This window comes from Perca flavescens, chromosome 22 (assembly GCF_004354835.1).
Source record: "Perca flavescens isolate YP-PL-M2 chromosome 22, PFLA_1.0, whole genome shotgun sequence".
In the NCBI taxonomy this organism is placed as follows: domain Eukaryota; kingdom Metazoa; phylum Chordata; class Actinopteri; order Perciformes; family Percidae; genus Perca; species Perca flavescens.
The window spans coordinates 15,567,337-15,590,858 of record NC_041352.1 but is presented as its reverse complement, the minus strand read 5'-3'; the positions used below and the strand labels follow the sequence as shown (position 1 = coordinate 15,590,858).

Genomic DNA, 23,522 nt, shown 5'->3' with positions numbered 1-23,522 from the left:
GTTTGATATATTTATTCTCTTCCTAACCCTGAATACAAATGAATAACATCTTTAATGACTCTCAAAGCAGATAACTACTACAGATAACTGGTGCTGTTGCAGGAACTACTATCTGACTCGACCTTTTCAATGAAAAGTGTGTTGTGCTTCAAAGACATATGCTTGCTTCAGCAAACATATTATAATTACACTGGGTCAAACAGGCTATGTGCAATATGAAAGGAGTCGCTCGCAGTACCAACCAATCGATAATTATCACCTGACTCTGCAGTTAGTGACTAACTGCTGGACACAGTGGAGCATTTAGCTCCTTAAGAGACAGATATTTTCCTCAGGAGTTGGTGTGGAGTGTGTGGAGAGTAGGGCCTACATTCATCAGGTGGCCAGAAACACAACTCCAAATGAATGCTAAAGTTGCTCCGTTTCTGCTGGATGTGTAAATAGGCAACTGTTTGATCAAGTTTACCATATTAACTAAATAGTGATAATGTGTTGTGTTTCCAGCTATTACAGGTTTAAGCATGGCAGCAGGTTAAGTTTATCTAGACTTAGCAAGACCGGACGCAGGCCGTCTCAAAAGTTCAAAAATGAACCCATCAACACCTCTAAGGCTCACTGATTAACAGGTTTTAGTCACATGATGTATCCATAGCCTACACAAACAGAATGTAAAAATGACAATTTGTGGTTCCATCAAAAAGGCTGAGCTCCATATTGATCAGCTCCATTGATCAGCTCCATATCTAGTTTTCATCTAACTCTTGGCAATAAAGCTTATTTTGTACAATCAATTCCTTAAATAAAACTCAGCAGGAGCAAAACACATTTATTTCTGGATGTCTACAGAAATGAGCTGTTTATTCCACCATAACAACAATAATTGAAACTGCACTACTTTTCGAAGCCCTAACATGGACATACAGTTTCAGTGTTATGTTACAGATGTGTAAACAAAATAACAAAGGGCAAAAAATAACCAAAACAATCAACCGCTATCTTCCTGATTGACCCAAGACACTCACCCACAGAGAAAAGAAAATGTGTTGAGATGTTCTGACTCAATTCTTCCTGCCCACTGATTCTCGAGATAGTTTCCCACTGTGCTGCTGAGTTCAGTCAGAATGGGGCCATTGGGTATCTGTACTGCTGCCTCTAATGACTGCATAGTTTTACTCACATCATCGCTGGTGCTGTTGAGATTGTATCCACAGTTCATGGCAATGTCAATGGGATGCATCTCAGTCCAGCCGTCTGCTGTGCAGGTTTTGGAGAGGTTACCTGGAGATCGAGATGACATAAAGAGGTTAAAGCCACCCAGACAGTCAATTTCTCTTTTACCTACTCACCAAGTTATTGGTCCAACGCTCCATGTACTGCTGTGAGACATACTGTGACATTGTCTGTGGCCTCATGTGCTGGCTTGTTGGGTCACTGCAATAAAAACTACAAAACCTTGAAACTCCACAAACTGCCCGATGACTCTCTCCTTATCTGTGCTTGCAAAAAGGCTTTTGGCTACTACAGATATTGACATTCTAGTCCTATTGTCACTCATCCAACCCCAAATAAAGATTAAAATGCTCAAGTTAAGGAATTGTAACTCTAGTAGGTAGTAAATCTGGTTAAAGCAACCCTCTCTCCTATAATATATACTGTATCACTGGGTGGATTGTGTTCAAAGGTTTTTTTGAGTAAAAAATGAAGAAAAGAGTGAATTGACACACTTGTGACACACAAGAGTCTTATGGAGGCAGTCATGGTTGATGGTGGGTGGTGGAGGTGAAAGAAAAATGCAGAGGCCGGGGTTTGTATCGTGAGCCCTGTCTGTGTTTACATTTAGGCAATTAAGGTTAGCTTTTGGGGTTGCTATACAAGCAGATATTGGATTGCAGGATCAGATATTTTGGTAGTAAACTATTACAAAGTGAACATTTTACTTTCATTCTCAACCTTTTGTTACTTGCCAGATTATGTTACTAAACAGCCCATTATGACTTAAAAAAGAATCCCGGCTGCATTGCATTTCTTATAAAAAAAAAAATAAAAATGTTGCTACAGAATAGGAGACATGGTTGTCTTATTGTGGAAAAAAATAATAGGAACGGCAACATTATTCAGGTCAACAGCTTCCTCCTTTCATGTCTGGTTTTCACCACCTACTGTATTTAGGGCCACATGCAAGCAGCAACATATTCAGACAATTCAGAAAGTATATTCTGATGGTGTTATGTAGCTGGATAGTGAGTACTGGTAGTTTGTGGGTTTGTTTACTGTCATGCTGGAGTGAGAGTCCCTTGCATTCAACTTTTGTTTTATTAATTTCTGTGTTTACCTGTTATTTTTCTTTCGATTTTTTTATAACTAATTCCTGACTATGTAATGATGTAGGCAATAAAATAGAGCCACCTATAGTCCTGACTTTTCTAGTGGTGATGTAATGTGCTTCCCATTACTTCATTTGTATTAATATTGACTCTCTATCAATGGGGTTGTGTTTATTCTTTGGCATGTGCTCTTATTTTTTGTTGTTGCAGACATGGTTTTCTTTTGCTTCTTCTGTGGATTGTTTGCATAAGCATCTGTAGTCAAGGCATCTTTCTATGTCACTGTATTAAATTTAATCAGAAATTGGTCACAAAAATAGAAAAATATTATTGCAAGAACACCAAGCTTTTAATTTCTTCCTCCTGCATTAGAAATTACCTGCCATTTCTCTACCAAATACATACTTTTTGTACTTAATTGCAGATGAACCGTTCTGAGAGAGGAGCACCAGAAATAGTCTGTTATTTGGTTAATTCATGAGATTTAATGGTTTATTCATTTGTGGGTATAGGGGGTGTATATAAACAGTTTAACCTAAATGAGACCTTAACCACAACGTAACCACCAACTTGCTCAAATGTAGCCAATTAGGACCAAATGTTATCATATAAGGCGATGGGCTGTGGAGGTAAACAGCAGGATGTTTGGTGTGTAAAAGTGCTGCTCAGGGAAAGGTCATGCGATTGAAATGTTGCGTTTTGATTTCTGCTGTGGTTATATTTAAAGGAATCTGCCACAGTTTGTTGAAAAAGGGTTACTCACCGTCTCCTCTATATTTATATAGGCGGGCAAATGCATTTCTGTCAGGTCCATTAAGTCAAGAACACACATGACAATAAAATGATTTAGGAAAATGTTATTGAATAAATTGCAATTCAAGTTGATACATTTTGAATTAAATTTTGGCGGTATGGCTCTGTTCAGGGAGTCCTCTGACTTTTCATGAGCACCATGAAATAGCAGAGAGTCAGAGGACAGCAGCAGCATTAGGGAACGCTCACACAGTTTAGGACTGGGAGAGCTGAACTATTCCCCCACATGAACAGAGCAGCAACGATGACATAAAAGCAAACGTCGTGAGTAAAAGTGACCCAACAACAACAAAAACAAAACCTAATTACTTCTTGTGGCCTGCATATTCACAACGAGTAAAAATAGCAATGCAGATTAAGACTAGATAATTTCCTAGGCAGATATTGACTTGGGACTATATTGGGTGGAAGTAGGCTACAGCCGAAACACTGCTACTCGGGCACAGAGATATCGGCAGCAAGCGGAGCTCCACGGGCTTTCGACATACATTGCGTATATTTACACTTTGAATTTTGTCATTGCATTTATATAACACACACTCTATGGTCTTACAAAGCCAACACTTTTGACCATGCTGGGATGATGTTGTTTGTAAATTCCCCCTCATCTTCTCTTTATTTTCTCCTCAATCCATTCCTTTATCAACCACTTTAACGTATACACACTTCAGACGTTTTTGGAAGTTGTACTATAGGAATGCATGGGCCGAGTAAAAACAAACAGTCTCATACATGTACGGATTGTAAAACACACACACACACACACACACACACACACACACACACACACACACACACACACACACACACACACACACACACACACACACACACACACACACACACACACACACACGCTTTAGTTATTTTCAGACCACAACCTCGGTCTTAGGAGGATTATAGGATTGCATTTGTTCTGCTAGACCAATTGAAAAAGTGATTTTAATGTGAAAATAAGGCAATACTCTACTTACATACATTACCCTCAATTCTGCTTTAGGAATAAACAAAACATTGGTACAAAATGGTCAGTGTAACGCTTATCAGTTCAATTTTCTAAGCACAAACGGACATTTGGAAACACAGAAAAATGGGTTCCAATATCCAATTTTTAATTTTTGTCCACCTTGACAAATTAAAAAATTGGATCTTTAAACTGTTTTTCCAATTTTCTATTTTTATTCAGAAGATCAGAAATTTAGAAAATTACTAAATTGCATCTGGGCTCCAATTATTCAATACTGCAATGGTATTCTCAGGAAAGGTGGGATAGAGATGGGGGATGAAACGCAGCAAAGAGCCGCAGGTCAGATTCGAACACGGGCCGCTGCAAAGGCCTCAGCCTACATGGGGCGCACGCTCTTACTGGGTGAGCTAGAGGTCGCCCGTTCACTGGTATTTCTATTCATTATTCCGAACTGCAGTACCTTTATGACAAGGCCTTAAAAACAGTCCTCTTTTGTCTTTTCAGTTTCTTCTTACATAATGTTGTGGGTAATACATAGACTTTTGTCAGACTTATACTGTGATTGTCAATGCAAAGCATATAATCACTTAGACAAGCAGCAGTAGTCTGCTCTCGCAATGAAAGATTGATTGTTGTGATGTCTGCCTAGCTGAGCAGTCTACCACTAAGTGGGACTGGCATGAAAACCATCCACTTTAGTTGTAAAACCGTACAGAAATAATGAATAGCGGATTATGCTTGTGCTGAAAACATACAGTATGCTTATTGTTTCTCCAATACCATGTATGTTTAGTGTATTGGATTAGCCATTACCAATTGTGCAACATGTTAAAAGCACATTTTTATAGTTTTGAGTCTGGAATAAATAAATATAATACCATTTAAACTAAACCTCAAAATGAGAGTTTAGAAAATTATAAAACAAAATTACTGTTAGCATTGTACACACTCGCTATCGGGCTGAAAGATGATTTTGTGTAAATGCTGAATGTGCAGACTTCCTTTCAACACAGATGAGGTGAATCAAGGTAAAAGCTACTCCTTGAGTTTTTTTTATTAAAAAAGGTAGGTAGGCAGTCACAAAGGAGATGTAGTTAAAGAAGTCAATCTTTTTTTTTTAAATCTAAGAGACAGCTGAGATGTGAGTGAGTATGAAGGTAAAGATTTTCATTCCAAAATGGCATTTGCCTCCATTTGAAGACGCCTACAGCACCTAGCCTGACAAACCATTTGAGTTCATGTGTAGCTATTAAAATGTAGCTTCATCCTAAGACCAACTCATTTCGATTTAGGATATCACCTGTGGCTTTGAAAATCACTCTATTTACCATCTGGGCCCTTCAGACCCTTTACCTGATTTTATATTTTAATATATTACCTGTAAATAAAATCTAGAACTTCCTGTGAGGTGACAAGTGTACTTTAAAGAGGAACAGTGCACCATGTGATAAAAGCAGGTAGTAAAGAACTTTTTGTAATTTGATTTTTTTTTTATATTTTGGCAAGAAAATTATGGATAATGTCCAGAGGTGTTCCTGTAAAACAGATTTGCTTAGATTCTACTGACAAGTGTACTTGGTAAATACAAATTGCACTATAATGCCAAATTCAAAATGTATTGTTTGGGCCATTAATCACTGCCAGAAAACAAAAATCATACTAAACATGCAAAATAGATGAATGGTCATGGCTTTGTTACACTGTACAAATAATGTTAGTTGATGATATATGACAAACTAGGCAGTTGTCATCTATCCATTCAGCTCTGCCTAAATAAAACTCTCAGGACTATGAATGCTAATTTATGTATTCATTCTCAGGTCTAAGAGGAATCAGACAACAAATTACTTCAACAACAATAACCGGTGCTTGTACAGCACAACATTTTGGAGCTCTCATGGCTACCAATTACATGAAAATATGTATCCACTTAACAAAGAACTTGTTCTTATTGAAGCCCTAATTGCTTATTACACGGAGATAAACCGACAATTATTAGAGTGGTAAATGTGTGTCTGATCTAATGCAAATCACAAGAGCAGTTTACTAAAAACTCAAACCCTGATAATCAAGGCAACATTAAGCATGCTACTGACAAGACACAATTCAAACTATTTAACAGAGAAATGGGGGATTGTTGTCCATTTTAGTCATATTCCAAGATTTTGTAAATGAAGAATATTCAGATTTTTGTCATCAGTTTAAAACTCCCCCATGCTGCGGTTGTGGGGTTTGAAGTGCATGTGGGGTTTGAAGTGCATTCTCCACTTTTGTAGTGTCACATTTCCGTGTCTCTAATTTTCTGACTCTCTGATGTGCTAATGCTTGAGTGCAGCAACACTCCCAGAGGGGAAAAGAAAGTTCACATGTTAGCATGCACAAATAGCTCTGGGGAGAAATTCTTTCAAATTTTACTGGCTGTTTAAGAGGTGAAGGACTTGCTTTTTCCACACCCACATAATATAAAAATGAATGTGGCAACAGCATTTAAGGTTTTAGGAAGGTTCTGGGATCCTAGAGTTCTAGTAAGAAATATTTGTATAGAAATTAACAAATTAATCCAGATTTACACCTAATCATCCTTTTAAAGAAATGTAAAAATAATCTAAACATTGATGCCACTGTCGTTTTTCCATTGCATGGTATGGCTTGACTCTTTTGTTTTTCCATCAACAAAAGTTTTGGACAGGACCTGGTATTTTTTTGGTACCACCGCAGTCGAGGTTCCAAGCGAACTTAGCCGATACTGGAAGGTGGAGTTAAAACACTGCAGACCACTGATTGGTCAGAGAGTACTGTCCCCCTGGTGGGACACGGGACATCCCAATCTTTAAATAGCTAAGCTACCACTAACAGCAACCACAATTTTTTTGATTCGCTCGAACCAGATTTACAAAGGTGATTACATAAGATGTATGTTGTGAGTGTGTGTATATATATTTACAGCATGTATCAATTTTACTGTTTGTCTTTCTGCAAAAGTGCCTTAACAACTGCGAAAATCTGCTGCAACTGCAAGATTTAAAGTTATAATATTAATAATTTCATTAGAGGATCTGTACAGTATATATTTCACAGTGAGGTGACATCTATAAGATAGCGAAAGCGGAGAAGCCCAATCAGCCACATTTTCCGATAGTTATGAATTGTTGGATTATAGCACATTTCTCAGTCAAGGAAAGAATGGCATTGACTCGCTGGGTCATAGAGGCAAAGGCACAAGAGGAGCAGGTAAAAAGCTCGAGGGAAATAGCCCAGAGGTGTTAAAAAGAAGAAATGGATATACAGAGATCTGAAAATGACTGTTATAATAAAAGATGATATGAGGAAGGTCGGTTTCAGAGTGTAGCAGCTACAAGGTTGTAAATATGGGCCCCCCTTAAAATTGGACAATGAGTGAAAACAGCCGGGTGTCTGATGATTGGAGAGCGAGAGATCTGCAGGGCAAAAAGGGGCATATAAGGTCAGCTGTATCATGGGGAGGTGGCAAATAAAAGTCTTTAAAAACAGCTAGAACATACTGGAATTCACCGCAGAGGTTAAAATATGGCTGGTGAGACAACAAGTTGCACACAGAGCATGAACAAGTGGTTAATACCAGTTTAAAGGACTAAATCCTTGCTGAACGTCTGGTGGTAACCGCCGGCAAACAGGAACCACTTTCATAAAAATTGTTTAGCTTTTTTGGGAAACGCTCTTGCAGGTAGGTGGTTGTCAGCACAGTGGTATGAAACCAGCTTAAGAGCACCTCTAAAGCTGACCAACACGTTTAATCTTATTTAATGTGTACAAAAACTTGTGAAAAAAAAAAAATGTTGTGGTCAGGACCAGAAATCTCCACTGGTTGCCTGGCAACTTTTTCATAGCCTTGTATTTAGCATACACAATGGGAGTGAATTAAATCTTCTAACCTAACTCTTAGCAAGAAAGCCAGAATTAAGTTATCCTCTCATCCCGCTAAATTAGTTCCTGCGGCATCAAACATTCAATGTCCTTGTTTAAGCCAATTTGGTCTTCATCTTTTAGAGGCAGAAGAGTTGTGTATCTGCTTATCACCTGGAACAAGATCTTACGCCTCGATGATGATTTGACCCTGTGCAAGCATATATACAGATGGAGAAGAGGATACAAATGAGGATGAAACCTGGAGAGACCCCACTAGTCTGGCCAGGAAAGGATGGAAACATCATGACTAATTTTGTGTAATGGTGCCTCATGGTGTCCTGTTTACTGTGTTGAAAGAGCATCTGAATAGCACACTAATTGAGAATGAATTACCTTATAAGTAGAAATTTACTGATAGCCCGGTTATGCTGCCATTCGGTCCTTAACATGACATTCAAATACAAACAAGAAGATCCTTTTCATTTAACGGTCACCTGTCAACAGTGTTCTCATGATTTAAACCTCCTAAATGCCAATATCACATCCTGAACTTAAAAAGTGACACCAGGAGAACTAGGTCAACACTCTCGCTTTGCCAGACCCTCCAAACCAATCACAATCCTCATGGGTGGTGCTAAGCTCCGCACGGTGCCGCTGCAAAATAGACTCGGGAAGGAACTTGTTTTGGTGGAAAGTGTACGTTCAAAAGTTGTTTTAGTCAGGCAAGAGAATACTCAGATTGGACAGATAGGCGGACGTAGGCGGATTTCCTGCAGCACCGGAGCAATCCCGGAAGTGGAACGTCGAGGATATAGACTAGGTCAACACAAGCACCAGATTCATTATGAAGAATGGGACACTGGTCACTTAGGACACTTACCTGGTCAGTTGGTAAAGAGAGGCATTTAAGAAAATTTAACAGCAACCAGGAATTTAGATATAAGCCTGAATTTGCTGGACACAGAAGAGTCTTAATTACATGTTTTAAACAAGGTTTAAGAGTGCTTTTACATGTGGTTTTGTGTAATTGTGTTTAAAAATGATGGAGAACCATGGAAATTACTTTTAAATTATCTTATTGTATTGTCTGACTCCTTCTCATCACTAAAATTATGTTGCAATGCAGAAGAAAGAAAATACCATTTGAACGAAGAGTGACCAGAAAGCAACGTCCATTCATCAGTAACCTAGCAACCGTGTTCTCACAGCATCAAGCAAATAGCACTACTGACGTCAAAAATACAAATGCACAAAGGTGTTTTGAAGGCAGCAAAAGACTTCATCTAACGAAAAGTTTCTACCCATTAGAGAGCAGCGCAGCATTATTGATGTTGTGATTTATTGCAGAGACCCAATTTAATAGATCGACAGTGACGTCAGTGTCATTTCCCTTTTCTGTTATTCACAAAGGCTCCAGAGTCAAGAATGGAGGTGTTACACTGAAGAAAAATACAGATATTGAAAACAACTTTGAGTCTTTAAGAAGAGCGCGACCAACAAGGACACAAGGTTTTGAAAGACAGAGAGGCAAATGGCAGAAATGCAAAAGACAAGCAAGGCAAGATTGCAAAAAGACAAATTTGAGTCCTAGCTTTTTAGTAGGACCATTAACAAGATAAAAAGATTTTTGCTAATCTAAAAGTGGGACAGGAAGAAAAGAAAATCCCGTTAATGAAGGAGAGAGAGCTGGAGAGGAAGACTCCTTGTAGAGAGACAAAAAGGTGATTCAACAAAACATTTTTCTAATGTTTCTCCTTCTTATCTTAGGTAAGTGAATCATCTCTATTCCTCCATCCTATTTGCCTGTGCTTGTTCCAAAATAAAGGTTAAAAGGATGAGCTGTATTCCTCTTTGTTTTCTTAGACCCTGATTGTAATCTGTGACTGAGTTTACATGCACATTTTTTAATCTGTCTCATGTAAACGCTACATACTGTTTACAGTAACCTAGATTAACTGTTATCCTGGGGTTGAGGTAGCTGGAGGACTCCCAATATCCATCTGAAATATTTATTGCTTTTTTAATGCACCACACTAGTTCATAGGGTCAATGTTATTCTGGAAAACATGAGCATTGCCAGTAAAGTGCTGCTGTATAAAGCACCGGTAGAAAATTTTACAGATTATTCTTGTGAATATCAACAATGTAATGATGCTCTTTATGACGCTCATGAATTAATATTGTTTGCTCCGGGCATTCTAATAATTTCCGGATGTCCACAGGAGGTGACAGAAAAACCACCAGTTTGATGACTTTAAAATGTCCATTTGCATGCAGGCAACACGTTAAATCTTCGCAATCTACCCAAAGGCTTGACTGTATGAAAATACATTATTAATAAATATCAAAATAATCACAGCTATGAAAAAAAAAAGGGAATAATTGAAAATATATAAATGTGTTGGCCAGCCCTGAGCATATGAGCATGAAAATATCAAGATGGTCCAGTTTTGGCACCTATAGGCTTGTTTGCCTCAAAATAAATTACTCCACCAACACAGCATTATTTAATTACAGATATTCAAATTAGGAACAGTGTCATTTTCTTGTTCAAGCTGAAAATCTAAGTTTGAAATGATTTTACTACCAAACATTTATCCAGTTTTGATAAATGATGATAGAAACTAAACATACAGAGACAATATTCTTTACGCATGTTGTATTTACATTAAGTGAAGGAAGATGTGTTTACCTTTGTGCTCGTCGCTGAAGTAACTGAAATAATCGGGGCAGGTTATTGTAACCACTTCTCCGATTCTGGCTGAAGGCCAACAGGCGATGATATCCCACATGCCTTGACAACCTGCCAGGAGGAGACAACACCATTAACATGGCATCACTCATATTGTGAAAGACAAATACACACACACACAGACCACAATGACAAAATGAAATTGTGTGCTTAACATACACGCATTTTTTGTTTTGTTTTTATTCAGAGACAGAAAGATTATCATAGAGATGTTGGTTTATGTTGTATAATTTGGTATAAAAATCTGAGTTTATCCATTTTAATTCTTCAATTTAATCAAATAAAATTGTGTTCTTTAAATATCGCACAACATTTTAACAAATAAACACAAAACAAATCTCAGGTTTACGTACATCTGCTTAATATCCAAGGGCTGGTTGTAAACAACCGGTCAAACTCAAAATTAAATCCCAAATATCCTGCACTTTTAAAGGAACTACTGTTTTTTTGTGACTGTTGTGTATTTCCATCCGTTCAATTATTTTGTGTGCGTGTAGTTACTGTTGAAATCTTATTTTGGCAAAGCTTTCAGTCTCCTTAATTCTTAACCTCACTCCCTATGGATTCCACTAACACTTGGCTAAAAAAGTGCACGACCTGCACGACCACTGGTAGTTTTGTCTTCTCTGACACATTGTATACTGAGGCACAAACAAACATGTCATACTAGGGTGGAGAAAGAAAAAAAAAATAAAAATCATACATCAGGAGGACAGTTTTGTTTCTGTACCTAAATGTATAATCACACACCAGTTTTTCTTTGAAATTGTTTCTATATTTAAAAGAAAAAGTCACAGCACAGGAAAGAGATTGAAATAACAAAAACACAAGCGATGAACCATTTCTGGGACAGATTGATTTCTTAAAAGTTAAAAAAGCCAATGGAAGCACAGTAAAAAACAATTCTTCATTTTTGGGTCTGCATAATGATCTGTGTGTGTAGTGCTACATTAACGCTCAACACCAGAAGAAGCAAACTTTCATGAAATATTCATTTTTTATGCCTGTTCTGTTTCAATAAAGCCAAGCAATAGCTGGACAATCTTAATATGTTCACATATCCACAGGCTGTGAACGTATGGCTTCTCACAAATGTACACACTAATTCATTTATTAGGGATGTGACCTGTGAGAGCAGCTTGCACTACCTTCCTGTTGAGGAAGCAGATAGGGAAGTAGAAAAATGAAAATGAAGGACACTGCAGAGATAAGGAGGAGAGCTGTTTCCACACACAGAGTTTGTATTCACTTATGCAGTATGTACATTATGTGATATATATAGATACATATATGTTAATGAAACGTCCTTCCCTTTAAATGGTCCTGCACAGTTACACAGGTGTTTTAAATTTTTCTGGCTGATTTGACCTCCATTCAGGCTGCAGGTTGGGAACAAAAAAGTAGTGTCCATGCATGTGCAATACTCAATCCCACAATGCAATGCTCCACATTTCATACAAATGAAAATTGCAGCTGTGTGACACTACACCTGTCAGTGATGATGCAAAATGTTGATTCATAAGGGTCCAAAACCTCAATTTACTGCACCCCAATACCACATGTCTACTCTTATGTTAAGGAATTCATGATAGGGCTCATTATAATTCTTTGTCTTACTTCAATTTGGGGGATAATCACGCTTTTAGTTTTGGAACTATGACCCCACAATGCTTTGGGTAATGTAAACAGAAAAAATAATGTTGCCAAGAAGTAAGTTAGTCAAGTTAGTTAGCTGTGGACTACAACTTGAGCCCTTTTCTTTGTATTTGTTTACATTTTGGCAAATTGGCACCATTGAAAGTTTGCAGAATTAGTTCCCGATTCATGGATGTATACTGTAGACAGACAGACATCTATCATTGGATTACTTTGAACTGAAGAGGTAGATAAAAAAAAAAAAATAAATAAAAAAGGATTACTTGGTACTGAGACGTGATTATAAGAGTAGTCATCGGTGAGGTCAGCATAATTTCACAACGTCTCTGCAGACACTCTGGAAACCCTGCTATAATAGTGCTTCATCTATAAACTCCCACACTGTATTACCTTACCTCGCTATTTATTTACTCATGCTGTATCCCATTTCCTCTAAATAGCCTCCTGCCCACCCTTAACAGAGAGAGGAAAATGTGTTTGAGAATGACCTGAAGTGACGTTCCCAAAGGTGCTATTCTCACAGCGCTCTTTCTCCAGCTCAATCTCGTTCACCACGTCACACATCTGCAGCGATAACACCTGTGGAAGAGGCAGAAAGCACATTTTAGGTGTCAAGAATCGAACATCCTTCCATCAAACTGCAATTAGGCACTGAAAGAATTCATATTCAGTGAGGCTGAGGACCGCAGACAGGTTACATTTTAGTGAAAACGTACTAGTAAATATTTTTGTTAACATTTCCCTTTATTACTTTCCTGCATCTATGGCCTTTCATGTCATGTTTTCCTATTAGAATGAACCGCCGGCTAATAATACACAGAAATGTTCTCTATGTCTGAAATCCCTCTTGCCTGGCAAATAGATGCTATCATGGAAATGGATTAGGAAGTGGAGAAGAGAGCCACTGAGTAATCTACTGCGATTGTTCATCTGTGTCAACAAAGGCTGAAAAAATGCGGGCTGACAGCCGTTGGCGGAGAGCCGGTGGGTCAATGAAAATGTGTAAGACGAGCAGCAAGGAGCTTGAGAAGGTCAGTGGAGATGAAGAGAGAGTGTATTCATGAACTCCCAGGGAAGAGCTTCACCCTGCTACCAAAGCTACAATGAATACAAGACTCAAGGCAATAAAGGTCACGGTGAGAAAACTGATGCAGCCAAAAAGCAAAAAGTATATTAACAATTCTACAACTCATGCTCTGCTAATGGTCCTTATAGATGTCTATATAAAGTTTCATGAACCTCCCCCACCCAGGTCCAGTCAAACATGAAATGATCCTCATCAATCATCCACAAATGCCCTATTCAGTCCAGGATTGAGCTCCAGTACACTTGACACTGTTGTAAGCAGCAGTCCGTATCACCACAGACATGACAAACACACCAAACCGGCATTAATGAAAAAGGACACCTCATAGCCCTGTTGAGCATATGCATAGTAGTGTAAAGTATGCTTTGTTCATCATTTACAACAAGGAGTAAGTACACTATTTACCATGCTTGCTGTGCTAGTTATTTGTGCAGGAATATTTAAAAGCACACAAACACATCAACACAAAATAGGATTTCTGCAAGGAACTGATGATGGCAGCAATACTTCAGACAGCCAATTCCAACAGGAGAATGTGTAGAAAGGTTTTTATTCAAATTTAATTTGTTTCTGAAGCATGAAAAAAACAATGTAGCATAGCAACTTTGATGTACTGACAAAGTACAAGGGTAAATTAACCAATATACAACTGGACTGAGAGAAATAGGGAGCAGGGGAGCAGCAGGGGAGCAGAGGAAAGTCTGGCAACTGCAAGGCTGATGAGGGAAAAGGGTAATTGCAGGGCAGGAGGGAGTGGCTGGATCAGGTGGAAAAGTCAAGGTGCATTTGGTGAACAGGTGGGAAATGGCCATGAACAAGTTTGGAGTTTGCAGATTGTGACACGTGCAGAGTTTGATACTAGAAGACTGTCCTTCACAAATTCATCTTCACAAGTTTTTCTCTGCTTAACTTAAACTCTAGTTTAAGGTGTGTACGTCAGAGGAGGCCAGTAATGGTCAAATATACAACTTACTTAATTGTGATGTTACAACTAAAAGCCTCTAGTGCAGCCTCCAGACTTCACAGTGAAGAAGGAAAGATCTTGTGTCCAGTAGTTAGACTTTTGAAATTAACAATATATGCATTGCATATTCATAGATTATGGACTTTTTAAAAGACAAAGATGTAGGCTAATTTTAAGAATTTCTAACTATGTAATTGAACATTTTCTGTGTAAAACCACATCAGACAAGTTATTAGCAAAGTCTTGTATATGTTCACATTATCTACATCCACAAAGGCTGCCAACAGAGGCTCTCCGCCATCCAGAAACTCAGGGCACTCTCAGTCCCACCCCAACTTCTGCTCCTCCTGTACAGGAGCATCACCGAATCCATCCTCATTTACTGTTTCACATGTACTTAAGGTCACTCCAAAGCTCCCAGCCCTCATTGACTCTGCAATCACACACAAAGCACTCACCATAGCACACAACCCCAGGCAGCCTCTGAACTCATGCTGCAGATACAGATCTCTGATGTGTAAAAAAGCATGCTACAGTAAAAGCTTTGTGCCCTCTGCCATCACTTCCCTCAAGAAACACTAGCAATAATCCAATCAATGGACTCATGTTCTTGTGACTATATTGTGTTCCTTGTGGCTATGTTTTTGTGATTGATGTTCCTTAATTGTTGTTATGCATGTCCCTGACTGTGGAAACAAATTTCCTCTACTGGCTGACAATAAATTAGGGCCCTAAAACATGTCTAGAGGTGACCTTTAAATCCTGCACAGATTTGGCTAAAGGTAAAGGTGACTGACTTTCTAACACACTGCTGTAGCTACATTCATTAACCACAGCCAAATGAGCTACTGTTGACTTGTAGTCAGTACAGCAAAATTGCCTCAAAACAATATGTACCTCCATGTTATCACTTCTCCACACAACATTTCTGAGCCTCAGTCATTGCCTCACTCACTCTCTCATCCAATGGATGAGGTCGTCCTGACACTATCACAATCCACAGAACTTTGCTCACAGGAGTCTTTGCCTGCAACAGATTACAGCAGAAAATCCAACATATCCTGAAGTAAATAGCAGCAGCACTGGCCAGGAGGCAGGAGATTTATCTGCCAACATTATCTGTGCAGAGCAACATGGACGGAGGAGGAAATCTCATGTTGGTCAGACCCTTTGGTAACCTTATTTTTGATACGCATGAAATTGATTGTCGGCCAATGTAACAACCAAGCACTCAATAGAGGATTTCAGTCCAAAAGCCCCTCATAGGGGAAGGTAATACTTTGTGATCACAGAGAAAATATAATATTCTACAACCTGGTCTATCAGTGTTTTATCTGTGTACAGTGTCAGCACTGCAATCTTTATATCAAAAAGTTACATTATTTAAGTAGCCTATGATTATAGAATTAAAACAAAATCATTTATGTATAATACATTAAATGAGAACAATAATACACTATTTTGAATATTTTTCATACATCAAAATATGTCAATTGCAAACTCTTTAGACATGTACAGAACGATAAAATTAGTTGATCATATCATCCAAGCTGGTTTATCAAACAGATAGAGAAGGGTGACTGCTCCAGGTGCGACATGAGCCCCAAGTTTTTGATAACATAATTGATTAATAAGATTTGCAAGTCCTGTTTTTGTGAAGAATATAAATCACAGTATCACAGAGTCTGCTGAACGTTGATAAATTATCATATTGAATTATCATCCAGGTCTCATGGGTAACGTGTTCCTGTTGCCTCATAACGATAGTTACGTTATTGTAACTCCAGATTCTATGAGTATAGGCGTAGCCCTCTAAGCCACGCTATGGGTTTATCCCTTCGCGCATGCGCAGTCATGTAGATTTTCTTTCCCGCCCTTGCGTGCCGCACGGGCTTCAACTACGTTCGCAATTACTGTATAAAAACAGGGCGGACCCGTTGCTCTGCTCCCAACATCAGCTTTTTCTTCAGCTAATGCAATAGGAGCAGGTGGCCCGAATCTTAGAGGGCTACGCCTATACTCATAGAATCTGGAGTTACAATAACGTAACTATCGTTCTATTTCGTATAAGCTTCGCCTTCTAAGCCACGCTATGGGTTAGGGCAAAGCTCATGTAGTCAATGCCACCTGTGACAGATCCCACAAGTGGAACATAGACTAACTATTTTCCCTTACGGTCACTTTATCTCATGTGCCGCCATGGCAACAACCTGTTAGATGGCTGAAAGCCCAAGCCGAGAATGCAGGCGTGCATGATTGATGAGGGAAATACATGATTGATAATTATGGGACGCCCGAGTTCCTCCCAGACACCCAGAGTAGGGGGGGAGGGGGCAGAAGAAAACATAAAGCGGCACATGTCGTGATTGTATAATAGTGACAAAAACATATACATATGTACATAATATATACAATTATACATACGACGGGGCCTCATTCGTCGTTGTGAGAAGAGAGGACCGAGTGAGTCAGGGAGGGCTCAGACACATCCCGCAAATAGAAGCGGATGAAAGGGCATGGAGATGCCCAAGAGGCCGCAGCACAGATTTCGGCCACTGACATGCCTCTGAACAGGGCTGTCGATGCAGACAGAGCCCGTGTAGAATGTGCCCAAATGCCCTGGGGGGGCACCGCCGTTCTGGGCCAGGGATGGTGGGAGAAAGCGTCCGCGCCCAGGGGTGGGTTGTCCCGTGAGCTCAAGGAAAACCACAGAGCGCACTGTGTGTTTTCTCGTGAGGCGAACAGGTCCACCTCCGCTTCCCCGAACCTGCTCCACAGCTTCCGCAGGCCGTTGTGTTTGCGATTTTCAACCGTGGAGGGACAGACGTTCCCCGGGCCCCGTCTTTGCCACCGTCGCCGCTGCTTGGTGGGTGGCTCCGGGGGTGGGTTAGACCAGGTGGGAGCCGCCTTCATGATCCTTCGACCCCGTGAAGCCTGCTGGTCGGGTGCCGGCTGTCGCTGCGGTGGGGCAGGCGGAGGGGCGGAGGTCGAAACCTGGGAGGGCGCAGCCGCAGCAGAGGCTGTGGGGCGTTTCCTCTTATGGCGGTTGGTGGAGCGGTGGCGCTGTTGTTGAGGCGCCGCCATCCAGGAGCCAAGCCGCCGTAGCCGCTCTGCTTCTTCGGCTGCCTGGTGGAGGTGGGATGTGGCCGTCTGTAGACGAGGTCCAAATAGTCCATCGGGAGCTATGGGACCATACAGAAGCTCGCGCCTGACGTCCGTGGGTAGCTGTGACATGTGGAGACAGATATTTTGCTGGGCCACAGTCTGCCACGCCTGGTTCCTCGACAACAGCACCGTGGTCGCCGTGGTGAGGATGGCGGTTATAGCCTTGCCGATCTCTGTAGCTAGCTCCGGAGGAAGCACCTCCGGGTTGGTGGCCATGGCGGAGATGGCGGAGGCTAGCAAGGCTATGTTGTTTTGCGCCGCTAAGCCCTGGGCCGCACACTGGTGAGACCGGTCAGTAACTTGGGCGCAAACCTGGTCCTGGGGGCACGGGGGGGTCGGCTTCCGATGGCCGAAGAAGGTAGCCTTCGGAAGCAGGATCGACGCCAGACTCTGCTCCAGAGGGGGGACCGAAGGAAAGCCTGCCTCTGTGTCGCCATGAACCCATGTGAACGGGGCATAGCGCGAGACTGGCACCCTCAGTTTCCCTGGCTGAGAGAGAGCCTCCTCCACGAACGGCCGAAGCTCCGTGAAGGGCGGCCAGAGTGGGGCCCGTTTGGACGGCGGCTCCTGAGAGTAGATGTCACCGCTCAGGAGGCCGCGAGAGGGGGCTGGAGGCTCCGCTGGAAGCGCTATGCCCCTCTGATCCGCCGCCCTTTTTATGATCTCTGGCAGGTCCATAAAAAGAGCCTTGGTGGTGGAGGGTGGAGCCACCTGCGGCAGAGGGGAAGACCGCTGAGGCGGTGCCCCTGGCCGTTCTGGAGACTGGGAGAGCCGTAGCGGAAAGGCATCGATCCCTGTCTCCAGATCCAGTCCTCCCAGTGGGGAGGAAGGAAACCCGGTGAGAGAGCCGTCGTTCGGGGGAGACGAGTCATCAGACTTGTGCCCGTCCAGGGCGTCGACGGTGTCGCGTCGGTCCGCCCAGCTGCCGTCCCCCTCTCCGTCGACCTCAAGGCCAGAAAAGCGTCCGCCCGCCGTAGAAGCTCTTTAGAAGGCAGGCGGGCGCAGAACAGGCAGGAGGCGTCAGAGGTGAGAGCCTTGCCGGCATGAGAGGCGCCGAGGCAGGTCTCGCAGGTCTCACACTCTATAATTTACAAAGCCCCAACAATTACAGTAATTCCCTCAAGAGCAAGCATTAGCAGTGGCTATTGCGACAGTGGCAACGAAAAACTCCCTTTTAGGAAAAAACCTTGGCAGACCCAGACTTTTGGTAGGCGGTGTCTGACGGGGCCGGTTGGGGGTGTGATGGCGATAATAGTCGCATTGAAGATAGTCGTTGTAGTTCATGTCACAGCAGGACGTTGCGGGATGAAACGTGGCGCTGCAGAGCATGGGTGGGTGCAGCAGACGCAGCAGGACGCGGCCGGGCGTTGAAGGGAATCGCAGAGCATAGCTCTGCGAAGAAGAAACATAAGGACTCCAGGGAGTAAACTCCCCAGAGCTAGGTTAGTAACAAGCAGTTCTGGGACAGGATGCATACAAAAGGAAACGAATGAAAACATTGATGAGAGGCTGTACTGGCCTGCCTCCCTCTACTCACAATATATTATTGATTATATGATCAATAAATCTGATGACTACGAAGAGAAGCAGGTGGGCCGGGTTAGGCGGACGCTGCAACTCCTCATTTCTTAACTATAAGCTTTATCAAAGAGGAGAGTTTTCAGTTTTTCTACTTTTGGAGACTCTAGGAACCACAAGTAACTCTGCATTCTGGGAGCGCAGTGATCTAGTGGGACAATAAGGTACTAAGAGCTGTTCTAGATAGGATGGTGCTTGACCATTTAGGGCTTTGTAAGTCAGGAGAAGGACTTTAAAGTCAATCCTGTATTTTACAGGAAGCCAATGCAGAGAGGCTAAAACAGGAGAAATATGATCTCTTTTCTTAGTTCTTGTCATAACACGTGCTGCAGCATTCTGGATCAGCTGGAAAGTCTTAAGGGACTTATTTGAGCAACCTGACAGTAGGGAATTACAATAGTCCAGCCTGGAAGTAACGAATGCATGGACTAGTTTTTCAGCATCGTTTTGAGACAGGATATTCCTAATTTTGGCAATGTTACGAAGATGAAAAAAGGCTGTTCTCGATGATTGTTTTAGATGGGCGTTAAAGGATATATCCTAATCAAAAATAACTCCTAGATTTCTGACAGTAGTGCTGGTGGCCAGGACAACACCATCCAGAGTAGCTATATCTTTAGATAATGAAGTACATGCTTGAAGTTTAGCTAACTGACTTGTTTCGTCTGGTTTGATTGACAAGTATAATTGGGTGTCGTCCGCATAGCAGTGATAGTTAATTGAGTGTTTCCTAATGATATTACCAAGAGGAAGCATATATAAGGAGAATAAAATTGGTCCAAGCACTGAGCCTTGTGGAACGCCATGTTTAACTTTCGCGTACTCAGAGGATTTATCATTAACATTAACAAAATGAGATTGATCAGAGAAATAAGACTTAAACCAGCTTAGTGCAATTCCTTTAATTCCGACTAAGTGTTCTAATCTCTGTAACAGGATTGTATGGTCAATCGTGTCAAAAGCAGCACTAAGATCTAATAAAACAAGTATGGAGACAAGTCCTTTGTCTGCAGCAGTTAGAACGTCGTTAGTAATTTTCACCAGTGCCGTCTCTGTGCTATGATGATTTCTAAATCCTGATTGAAAGTCTTCAAATAAGCTGTTGCTATGGAGAAAATCACATAACTGATTAGCAACTACTTTCTCAAGGATCTTGGAGAGAAAGGGAAGGTTAGATATAGGTCTATAGTTTGCTAAGACCTCAGGATCAAGGGTGGGTTTTTTTCAGAAGAGGTTTTATCACAGCTACTTTAAATGACTGCGGTACATGACCTGTTAATAGAGACATATTGTCTGATCTGGCATGTCTGAGGGCCATCCTATAGGTTTTCAGACTGTCTTGCCAGTCCAAACGAGACTCTTCCATTTTGATGGAGCGCCATTTACTTTCAAGTTTTCGCGAGTTTTGCTTTAATTTACGAGTTTGGGAGTAATACCAAGGTGCTAGTTTCCTTTGCTTCATCTTCTTCTTTTTGAGTGGAGCAACAGAGTCTAAAGTAGTCCGTAGGCAGGCCGTAACACCATCTACACAATTGTCGATTTGAGAGGGACTAAAGTTTACATAAAGGTCCTCTGTTGTATTAAAACAAGGTAATGAGTTTAGTGCTGTTGGAATGTCTTCCTTAAATTTAGCTATAGCACTGTCAGATAGGCATCTAGTATAGAAGCTTTTATCTAATTTCATATAATCGGGTATTAAGAATTCGAAAGTAATTAGGAAGTGGTCTGATAATAAAGGATTTTGCGGGAATACTATATAATACCATATGCCAGCACGAGGTCGAGGGTGTGGTTAAAACAGTGCGTGGCCTCATGCACACTCTGACTGAAGCCAATAGAATCTAGTAGTGAGTTGAAAGCAGTAGTAAGGCTATTGCTGTCAACGTCCACATGGATATTAAAATCACCTACAATACGTACTTTGTCTGATTTAAGTACTACACATGATAAAAACTGAGAATTCAGATAAAAATTCAGAATACGGACCTGGAGCTCGGTAGACAACAACAAATATAATTGGCTGTACTGATTTCCGTGTTGGATGTTGAAGATTAAGAACAAGGCTTTCAAAATAGTTATAATTTAGTTTGGGTTTAGGGTTAATTAACAGGCTTGAATCAAATATGGCTGCAAGTCCCCCTCCTCGGCCTGAGCCTCTAGGAATTTGAGTATTAATATGACTGGGAGGAGTCGCTTCATTTAGACTAATATATTCTTCATGGCCCAGCCAGGTTTCAGTAAGACAGAATAGATCAATTTGATTATCAGATATCAATTCATTTATTAGTACTGTTTTAGAAGACATAGATCTGATATTTAGTAATCCACATCTAATTTTCCTATTTTCCAGTGGTAGTTTTAATTCCAATTTATTTCAAATTGTATTTTATGTAATTTCTAAACTGTATGTATTTCTAATGTATTTATTATCTAGCCCTTCTTCCCTTTCCCTAAGTGGTTATGCCACTTGTCAGGCCGCCATTGTAAATGTTCTTAATGATTTACCTGTAAAAATAAAGGTGAAATAAAATGTAATTATTTTTTTTTAATCTGTGCTTTTTCTAAGGCATAATTGTGTTTTTTTAGGTGTTTTCATTGGAACACTTTAATTAAGAAATCTTAAAATTACAAAGGCATAGGCTGTGGGTTTTCTCCAAACTCTAGCTAACAACCCAGATTTCCAGTTTAATTTGATATGAAAGTGGGGTGTTGTTTTTGTTTCTTCTGGCTTTTGGGAAAAGGAAACTAGTGGCAGGAAACCTAAAGTTTCCCAAAAACTATTAATGCAGCATAAACAGTAGAAAAACAAAGTCCCTCATCAGAGGACCGGGAAATAGACAGGATACTGGAATGTGTGCATGGACTTTAACTGTAGGCTGCTGGGATCAAGCTCTCTTCATTGCAGTTTATTAGGTATAAGCCTGTATATTGTGAATAGAGCCACAAAGAATGAGACCAATGATAATAAAATAATCAGAGTTCAGAGTATGTGATATATGGGAGAATGTGGGTTATTCATGTATGAAGAGACAAGAGACGAGGAGGAGGGTCCTGTCCCAGTGATTTATGCATGAGCTCAAAATGTTGATGACAATATTAAGTGCCTGCCAGTTAGAGATGCTGAAAACTTACCTATAATATCTACACTTTGGACAGCCATGAATATTGCTGTAGTGGGCAATGAATCAAAATGTCAATCCCAAACTATGCAGATGATAAGTAGACCTCTGCAAAGCCTTAGGGACACACACACACACACACACACACACACACACACACACACACACACACACACACACACACACACACACACACACACACACACACACACACACACACACACACACACACACACACACACACACACACACACACACACACTCCATGAGAAAAACATCACAAGAATAACTGCCAGCTAGTTTGCTAGCACAGAGCTCATCACAAGGGCTACCAAGCTTGTTGTTTCAAGTTTTTTGTGATTGTTGTCATTTCAAACGGCCGCCAGTCTTGCTTTGTTTGAGTGCAAGATACAATCAAATAAAAAACGAGAAGACCTGGAAGGAAAATGAAAAGGAGAAGCTTGTGTCTGTGTGTGGCCACGCAATGCAAGCAGAGTATCCCCATCCTACACTTCACTGGAGAGCGACAGCATGCATGTACCTCTTCAGTCTCATGGCGTTTCACTTAAGGTTTGTTAGCCTGTAAGCTAAGTGTGTGCATTGGACATGATTTACATTAACACTTTTCCAGTCAAACAAACATATAGACAGGAAATACTAGTGTGTAATGTTGAATAAACTGAGTAAATTGCTATAATTGCTGATAACTACATGTTCCAAATGTCTTAAAGAAACAGTTCTGGGAAATACACTTACTCGTTTTTTGCCAAGAGTTAGATGATAACATTAATACCACTTCAAAGTTAACTATGAAGCTCGATCTGGAAGTCAGTTAGCTTAATTTAGCATAAAGACCTGGCTCTGTTCAAAAAAAAAAAAAAAAAACACAACATACCTCAAATTACAAAACTTCATGCCAATAGTGTTTTGCTAATAACGTTAGCAAAATCAGATATCAGATGTTACTGCACGAATAACCTCTGTATTAATATTTCTCCATGTATGCATACATAAATAAATAAAACAAAGTTCTATACATTTACAAACAGTTGACAATTAAGGTTAATATATTTCATTCATTTGTGGTAGTTATGTTACACCTTGTGATGCTACATTAACTTTGTGTTTTATTGATTGCTTTTACAGTGCTACAAATGTTTTCTTGCAACTGATTAACATATTACTAAAATGTTTACTAGCTAAAACGGTTTC

At 40.6% G+C, this 23,522-nt stretch overlaps 1 protein-coding gene across 2 annotated transcripts in view; it reads right to left on the bottom strand.

Moving 5' to 3' along the window:
- vipr1b (vasoactive intestinal peptide receptor 1b) overlaps positions 1–23,522 on the bottom strand; it is a 44,112-nt gene that overhangs the window by 17,274 nt on the left and 3,316 nt on the right. For both annotated transcript variants that reach the window (XM_028569142.1, XM_028569141.1), the window contains exons 2-4: positions 12,886–12,976; positions 10,682–10,792; positions 1,178–1,278 (exon numbers count right to left, since the gene is read on the bottom strand). In XM_028569142.1, coding sequence (XP_028424943.1) covers positions 1,178–1,278; positions 10,682–10,792; positions 12,886–12,961 — 288 coding nt within the window. In that variant the 5' untranslated portion in view covers positions 12,962–12,976. The remainder of the gene's footprint in view (positions 1–1,177; positions 1,279–10,681; positions 10,793–12,885; positions 12,977–23,522) is intronic.